General features: G+C 56.5%; 1 protein-coding gene across 1 annotated transcript; it reads left to right on the top strand.

Annotated features, from left to right (window-relative positions):
* The first annotated feature begins 829 nt into the window (after positions 1 to 829).
* mrpl24 (mitochondrial ribosomal protein L24) lies at positions 830 to 6245 on the top strand. The gene is made up of 6 exons (XM_078207168.1): positions 830 to 894; positions 1412 to 1601; positions 2790 to 2885; positions 4190 to 4293; positions 4428 to 4558; positions 5980 to 6245. The coding sequence occupies exons 2-6, from the start codon at positions 1425 to 1427 to the stop codon at positions 6114 to 6116; spliced, it is 645 nt and encodes a 214-aa protein (XP_078063294.1). The 5' UTR covers positions 830 to 894; positions 1412 to 1424; the 3' UTR covers positions 6117 to 6245.
* Positions 6246 to 8314: the final 2069 nt, after the last annotated feature.

The following is an 8314-nucleotide window of genomic DNA, read 5'->3' as shown; positions in this document are numbered from 1 at the left end:
AAGCAGTCACGGGCATTCAGCCTCGGATCTTCAGGTAAGCGTTCTCCGAGGCGGCCTTCACGACACACGACAGCGCAGAGTCGCTGAGCAGAAACTGATAGCCAAGTTCCGCACACATGAGGACGGCCTAAACCGGGATGTTGGATTTATGTCACATTATCAGTAACCCCCACAGCCTGCCTCCTGGACTTGCGGGCTGTCCTGTCTGGAGACAATACACATCTCTTTAACCTGTGCTTAATGCTCCCTCCACCCACATTGTCTGTATCTTTAAGACCTGGTTGGCTGTAGGGATTCGCATTCTAATCAGTATTCTGTAACTTGATTTTTGTGTCTCTGTGCCCTGTTTGAGAGCACATTTCCACTCCATCTGACGAAGGAGCAGCGCTCCGAAAGCTTATGGTATTTGCTACCAAATAAACCTGTTGGACTTTAACCTGGTGTTGTGAGACTTTTTACTGTGTTACTGTGTTGTCAGGGTGCTGGGCAGTGTGTGTGTGGGGGGGTGAGGGGGGTTTTTGCCCCATTGTTGCCTCTCCCTCTTGACCAGGAGATGGTGGCCAACCTGCCCGGCATGCCCCGCGGCCAGACCCACCCGCAGCGCCTGCTGGGTGTGGTAGTCCGCCTACAGCTCCCGGCGTGCAGTGCGTCAGAGTGACATTCCCGGCATACACCGCGCGTGCCGCAGCGCACGCCGGGATTTAAAATCCGCCTACAGCTCCCGGCGCGCACCGCGCGGCAGGTGGTTCCCGGCAGACACCGCGGAGGGCGAGAGGCTCCCGGCAGACACCGCGCCGCCGCGGGGCACGCCGGGAGGTACAGTCCCTGCCGACCGATCACAGCAGGCGCTGCGGGCCGACCCGCACATGCGCAGTGGCTCCGGGTTGCTCCAAGGTGAGAGCGGGTCTGGGAGAGGGGCAGCAGGGGAATGGGGCCGCCAGAGTGGGCTGAATGGCCTCCTGTTGATGTGTCGCAGGCTCTAGAGGCGCTGAATGGCCTCCTCCTGGACAGCAGGCAATAGAGGGGCTGAATGGTCTCCTGTCCCTGTGTAGCAGGCTCCAGTGGGGCTGAATGTCCTCCTGTCCCTGTGTAGCAGGCTCTAGAGGGGCTGAATGGCCACCTTTCCCTGTGTAGCAGCCTCCAGAGGGGCTGACTGGTGTCCTGTTGCTGTGCAGCAGGCTCTAGAGGGGCTGAATGGCCTCCTTTCCCTGTGTAGCAGCCTCCAGAGGGGCTGACTGGTCTCCTGTTGCTGTGTAGCAGGCTCTAGAGGGGCTGAATGGCCTCCTGTCCTTGTATAGTAGGCAAAAGGGGATCTGAATGGCCTGTCTCTCGGTCACAGTTTGCGGTGTGGGTGTGGTACAGGGGGGTCCGGTGTTACTCACTGCCGTCTCTTTCTCTCTCCTCCCCGCAGCCCCGGACGCACCATGAGGCTCGGAGCCCTGCTGGCGGCAGCGGCCCGGTTACCCCGCGGCTATCGCTACGGCACCAACCGGCCCTGGACCCTGGCGGCCCAGAGGCTGAACCCTCCCGGCCGCCAGCGCAGGAAAGTGTTTGTGGAGCCCATCGCCCCGGGGGACTGGACCATCTTCCGGGGTGACACGGTGAGTGTGGCGGGGGGAGGGGCGCACGGCCACACGCATGTACAGGCGTGAACAGACAGGCACATGCACACTGGCATGTGCAGACAGACATGCATGCAGATTGCATGCGCACAGACACACGTGCACACATATGTATGTGCACAGATGCAAGCACGCATGTACAGACATGGGCAGGCACACGCACACTGATGTGTGTATAGACATGCACACGCACGGACACACATGTGGGTTCACAGGGAGGGGAATATCTCCTTCGTGTCTGACTGGCTTCTCACTGGCTGCGACAGTTGGCTGACAAGATCGTGCGTGGAGCCAGACTGACTGGTGGACGTTGCAACAATATCCTGCATTTGTATAGCCCCTTCAAGAAGGTGGGGTCACCAGAGGGGACACAGGTTGAAGAGAATCGGGAAAGGAACCGGAGGGGGGGGGAGAATTTTGCTGGAAAGGCAGCGAGTTGTTGTGATCCGGAAGGCGCTGCCCGAATGGGAGCAGATTCAACAGGAACTTTCCACGCCCACTGGGACATGGGGATTGAGGGATGTGTGGCGAACTGGGTCACTCTTGGAAAGCACCGGGACAGGAACGATGGGCGGATTGGCCTCCTTCAGCTTTACTGTCAGTGGGTTGTCCTCAGGAAACCCCCCCCCCCACTCCAGCAGTCTGGCCCGACCCTGGGCAGGCTGCTCCTGGGGGCCCAGCGAGCGAGGCAGCGGGTGGAGAGGGGAGAGGCAGGGTGGCCTGGGACCACTCCGATGACTTGTGTTCTCTGCACAGTGGGTTAGCGCTGCTGCCTCACAGCACCAGGGACATGGGTTCGATCCCCGGCTCGGGTCAGTGTCTGTGCAGAGTCTGCACGTTCTCCCCGTGTCTGCGTGGGTTTCCTCCCACAGACCGAGAGATGTGTAGGTGAGGTGGATTGGCCATGCTACATTGTCCCTTAGTGTCCAAAGATGTGCGGGTTAGTTGGATTGGCCATGCTAAATTGCCCCTTAGTGTCCAAAGATGTGCGGGTTAGGTGGATTGACCATGCTAAATTGCCCCTTAGTGTCAGGGGAACTAGCTAGGGTAAATGCATGGGGTAACAAGAATGGGCTGGGTGGGAATGTGGTCGGTGCAGGCTCGATGGGCCGAATGGCCTTCCTCTGTACTGTACGGACTCTGTAATTCTCTTCTCGTCCTGAGCAGGTGGAGATCCGGAAGGGGAGGGACGAGGGGAAGCAGGGGAAAGTCTCCCAGGTGATTCGAGCTCGGAATTGGGTGATCCTGGAGGGACTGAACACGGTGAGTGGGGAAAAAGTCCCAATTCAACGTTGGGTGAGATGTGAGAGACGGGTGCTGGGGGCAGACCCGTCTCCTGAGTTGGCGCAGGGTGCTGAGGTTCCCAGGGTGGGAATTCTTTTAGACAGAGGGACCAGCTCTGCTGGCATGCTTTCCTTTTGTGAGGGGCACACGGACAGATCAGAAGAGCCCCGAAGTATCTCTCCTTCTCTCCCCAAGGATCCCATAGTGTCCTCGTACATAATGTACGTCCTCGTCCTGTCTCCCTCAGCACCTCTCTCACCCTGCCCGAGAAACCTGTGCACAAAATGCAGCTAACACCCCCAGTGAGGGGCTGAGGGAGCGCCCCACTGTGGGAGGGTCAGTGCTGAGGGAGCGCCGCACTGTGGGAGGGTCAGTGCTGAGGGAGCGCCGCACTGTGGGAGGGTCAGTGCTGAGGGAGCGCCGCATTGTGGGAGGGTCAGTGCTGAGGGAGCGCCGCACTGTGGGAGGGTCAGTGCTGAGGGAGCGCGCACTATGGGAGGGTCAGTGCTGAGGGAGCGCCGCACTGTGGGAGGGTCGGTGCTGAGGGAGCGCCGCACTGTGGGAGGGTCGGTGCAGAGGGAGCGCCACATTGTGGGAGGGTCAGTGCTGAGGGAGCACCGCACTGTGGGAGGGTCAGTGCTGAGGGAGCGCCGCACTGTGGGAGGGTCAGTGCTGAGGGAGCGCCGCACTGTGGGAGGGTCAGTGCTGAGGGAGCGCCGCACTGTGGGAGGGTCAGTGCTGAGGGAGCGCCGCACTGTGGGAGGGTCAGTGCTGAGGGAGCGCGCACTATGGGAGGGTCAGTGCTGAGGGAGCGCCGCACTGTGGGAGGGTCGGTGCTGAGGGAGCGCCGCACTGTGGGAGGGTCGGTGCTGAGGGAGCGCCGCACTGTGGGAGGGTCAGTGCTGAGGGGGCGCCGCACTGTGGGAGGGTCAGTGCTGAGGGAGCGCCGCACTGTGGGAGGGTCAGTGCTGAGGGAGCGCCGCACTGTGGGAGGGTCAGTGCTGAGGGAGCGCCGCACTGTGGGAGGGTCAGTGCTGAGGGAGCGCCGCATTGTGGGAGGGTCAGTGCTGAGGGAGCGCCGCACTGTGGGAGGGTCAGTGCTGAGGCAGCACCGAACTGTGGGAGGGTCAGTGCTGAGGGAGCGCCGCACTGTGGGAGGGTCAGTGCTGAGGGAGCGCCGCACTGTGGGAGTGTCGGTGCTGAGGGAGCGCCGCACTGTGGGAGGGGAACAGAATCGTTCTGAGTTAACCCTTCTACGCCTGTCCGAATCTGTTTCATCGCAGCATTACCGCTACATTGGGAAGGTGGCTGGGGAGAGGGGGACGTATATTGCCAGCGAGGCCCCGCTGCTGTTAAGAGACGTGGCACTGGTGGACCCCAGCGATCGGTAAGTCATTGTCTGTCCGTCCAGCCTCGCTGTCCCACCGTGTGGGGGTGGGGGGGGGGGGGGGGGTCTCGGAATCACCGTCCTGTGTCGATGGCTGCCTCCCTCATTCCAACCTCTCTCTCTGTCTCTCACAGGAAGCCTACTGCTGTGGATTGGAAATACACAGAGGAGGGAGAGAAAGTCCGAGTGTCCACTCGCTCCGGCCGGATAATCCCCAAGCCGGTGTTCCAAAGGAAAGACGGGATTATCCCCGAACAGTGGAAAGGCAAGTTGCTCCCATCTCACCCTCTCCTGGGAGTGTCTGATGGGAGACAGTGTAGAGGGAGCTTTACTCTGTATCTAACCCCGTGCTGTACCTGTCCTGTGAGTGTTTGATGGGGGACAGTGTCGAGAGAGCTTTACTCTGTATCTAACCCCATGCTGTACCTGTCCTGGGAGTGTTTGATGGGGGACAGTGTCGAGGGAGCTTTACTCTGTATCTAACCCCGTGCTGTCCCTGTCCTGGGAGTGTTTGATGGGGACAGTGTAGAGGGAGCTTTACTCTGTATCTAACCCCGTGCTGTACCTGTCCTGGGAGTGTTTGATCGGGGACAGTGTAGAGGGAGCTTTACTCTGCATCTAACCCCATGCTGTACCTGTCCTGCGAGTGTTTGATGGGGACAGTGTAGAGAGAGCTTTACTCTGTATCTAACTCCGTGCTGTACCTGTCCTGGGAGTGTTTGATCGGGGACAGTGTAGAGGGAGCTTTACTCTGCATCTAACCCCATGCTGTACCTGTCCTGCGAGTGTTTGATGGGGACAGTGTAGAGAGAGCTTTACTCTGTATCTAACCCCGTGCTGTACCTGTCCTGGGAGTGTTTGATGGGGACAGTGTAGAGGGAGCTTTACTCTGCATCTAACCCCATGCTGTACCTGTCCTGCGAGTGTTTGATGGGGACAGTGTAGAGAGAGCTTTACTCTGTATCTAACCCCGTGCTGTACCTGTCCTGGGAGTGTTTGATGGGGACAGTGCAGAGGGAGCTTTACTCTGTATCTAACCCCGTGCTGCACCTGTCCTGGGAGTGTTTGATGGGGACAGTGTAGAGGGAGCTTTACTCTGTATCTAACTCCGTGCTGTACCTGTCCTGGGAGTGTTTGATGGGGGACAGTGTAGAGGGAGCTTTACTCTGTATCTAACCCCGTGCTGTACCTGTCCTGGGAGTGTTTGATGGGGGACAGTGTAGAGGGAGCTTTACTCTGTATCTAACCCCATGCTGTACCTGTCCTGGGAGTGTTTGATGGGGGACAGTGTCGAGGGAGCTTTACTCTGTATCTAACCCCGTGCTGTCCCTGTCCTGGGAGTGTTTGATGGGGACAGTGTCGAGGGAGCTTTACTCTGTATCTAACCCCGTGCTGTCCCTGTCCTGGGAGTGTTTGATGGGGACAGTGTCGAGGGAGCTTTACTCTGTATCTAACCCCGTGCTGTACCTGTCCTGGGAGTGTTTGATGGGGGACAGTGTAGAGGGAGCTTTACTCTGTATCTAACCCCGTGCTGTACCTGTCCTGGGAGTGTTTGATGGGTGACAGTGTAGAGGGAGCTTTACTCTGTATCTAACCCCGTGCTGTACCTGTCCTGGGAGTGTTTGATGGGGACAATGTAGAGGGAGCTTTACTCTGTATCTAACCCCGTGCTGTGGTTAATTTCAGATGGGCCCAAAGATACCAGCGTTGAGGATGCGCTGGAGTGCTCGTACACGCCTGCTCTGAAGACCTTTGAGGACGATGTGATGGAGAAAATGGGAATAACAGAAAGCGGCTGTCCTCGGCCATCGTACTGGTACTAAACTCAATCCGGTTCCCCGACTGAGCAATGGGCCCCGAGTCCTGTCACGTGGGGACAGCTGGGACAGTCTCCGAAACACGTCTCTCACCTGATTTGACACCATGTTAATAAAGTTTTTTTTTTAGAAAAGGAATAAGGCTTTGTTCCAGTTGATGAGTGATGTCGGTTTAATCGGATGACTCACTGCAAGCAGGGCGCTTCAGTCTGTAACCTTGTCTTTTGCCTCTCGAGTTTACTGTCCCGTGAGATCAGGGTGGATTCTCCGCACCCACCTCCAGCCCCGTGCTGTCTCCGAACCCTTCGCTGCTCCCTCTCTCTCTCCAGACTCTCGGGGAATACAAGTAGCGTGTCTGTGTGTAACCCCGTCCTCGGAATTTAACCCTGGAAATCCCCAGGATCCATCTTGGGGTGACTCACTCCTGCTGTCCTGTCTTAAAGAGACAGGCACTCCACCCCCACCTGCAAGGTGAGAACAACCAGGCTTGCAGTTTAAAGTTTATTTATTCGTGTCACAAGAACTGTGAACGGTTCTGGTCACCCTGTTATAGAGAGGATATTATTAAACTAGAAAGAGTGCAGAAAAGATTTACTAGGATGCTACCGGGACTTGATGGATTGAGTTATAAGGAGAGGCTGGATAGACTGGGACTTTTTTCATCATAGAAATCATAGAAACCCTACAGTGCAGAAGGAGGCCATTCGGCCCATCGAGTCTGCACCGACCACAATCCCACCCAGGCCCTACCCCCACATATTTACCCGCTAATCCCTCTAACCTACGCATCTCAGGGGCAATTTTAACCTGGCCAATCAACCTAACCCGCACATCTTTGGACTGTGGGAGGAAACCGGAGCACCCGGAGGAAACCCACGCAGACACGAGGAGAATGTGCAAACTCCACACAGTGACCCGAGCCAGGAATCGAACGCGGGACCCTGGAGCTGTGAAGCAGCAGTGCTAACCACTGTGCTACCGTGCCGTGCCGCCCCTCTGGAGCGTTGGAGGCTGACGGGTGATCTTATAGAGGTCTATAAAATAATGAGGGGCACAGATCAGCGAGATAGTCAATATCTTTTCCCAAAGGTAGGGGAGTCTAAAACTAGAGGGCATAGGTCGACGGTGAGAGATACACTGCCGTCAGTGGTGGTGGAGGCAAACTCGACAGGGTCTTTTAAGAGACTTCTGGGTGAGTACATGGGACTTAATAGGATTGAGGGTTATAGGTAAGCCTATATCTAAGTCTAGGTAGGTCGGGACATGACCGGCGCAACTTGTGGGCCGAAGGGCCTGTTTGTGCTTTAGTTTTTATGTTCTGTGTTCTAAAAGGGTCCAGAGGGGCAATTTTTTCACACACAGGGTGGTGAGTGTCTGGAACGAGCTGCCAGAGGCAGTAGTAGAGGTGGGTACAATTTTGTCTTTTAAAAAGCGTTGAGACAGTTACATGGGTACGATGGGTATAGAGGGATATGGGCCAAATGTGGGCAATTGGGATTCGCTTAGGGGTTTAAAAACAATGGCAGCATGGACAAGTTGGGCCGAAGGGCCTGTTTCCATGCTGTAAACCTCTGACTCCAAGTAGGCTTACATTAACACTGCGATGAAGTTACTATGAAAATCCCCCTGGTCGCCTGTTCGGTACACTGAGGGGGAATTTAGCACGGCCAATCCACCCTAATCAGCACGGCTTTGGAGTGTGGGAGGAAACTGGAGCACCCGGAGGAAACCCACGCAGACACGGGGAGAATGTGCAGACTCCACACAGACATTTGATTTGATTTATTGTCACATGTATCGGGATACAGTGAAAAGTATTGTTTCTTGCACACTATACAAAGCATTCCGTTCATAGAGAAGGAAAGGAGAGGGTGCAGAATGTAGTGTTACAGTCATAGCTAGGGGGTAGAGAAAGATCAACTTAATGCGAGGTAGGTCCATTTAAAAGTCTGACGGCAGCAGGGAAGAAGCTGTTCTTGAGTCGGTCGGGACGTGACCTCAGACTTTTGTATCTTTTTCCCGATGGAAGCGAGAATGTCCGGGGTGTGTGGGGGGTCCTTGATTATGCTGACTGCTTTTCCCGAGGCAGCGGGAAGTGTAGACGGAGTCGATGGATGGTTTGAGTGACAGTATAAAGAGAAAGCAGGCTCGCCGGAGGACTGTTTACCCAGGGGAGAATTGACGTTGCTGACCCACGCAGACAC

The sequence above is a fragment of the Mustelus asterias genome, unplaced genomic scaffold (genome assembly GCF_964213995.1).
Source record: "Mustelus asterias unplaced genomic scaffold, sMusAst1.hap1.1 HAP1_SCAFFOLD_2104, whole genome shotgun sequence".
NCBI classification, from domain to species: Eukaryota; Metazoa; Chordata; class Chondrichthyes; order Carcharhiniformes; family Triakidae; genus Mustelus; species Mustelus asterias.
This window is presented reverse-complemented; position numbering and strand designations above follow the sequence as displayed.

Excerpts from the sequence above, each read along its gene's own strand:
- mrpl24 (XM_078207168.1), top strand. The coding sequence starts at position 1,425 with ATGAGGCTCGGAGCCCTGCTGGCGGCAGCGGCCCGGTTACCCCGCGGC. Across the intron at positions 2,886-4,189 it reads TCCTGGAGGGACTGAACACG|CATTACCGCTACATTGGGAA; the intron begins GTGAGTGGGGAA and ends GTTTCATCGCAG. Across the intron at positions 4,294-4,427 it reads CTGGTGGACCCCAGCGATCG|GAAGCCTACTGCTGTGGATT; the intron begins GTAAGTCATTGT and ends TGTCTCTCACAG.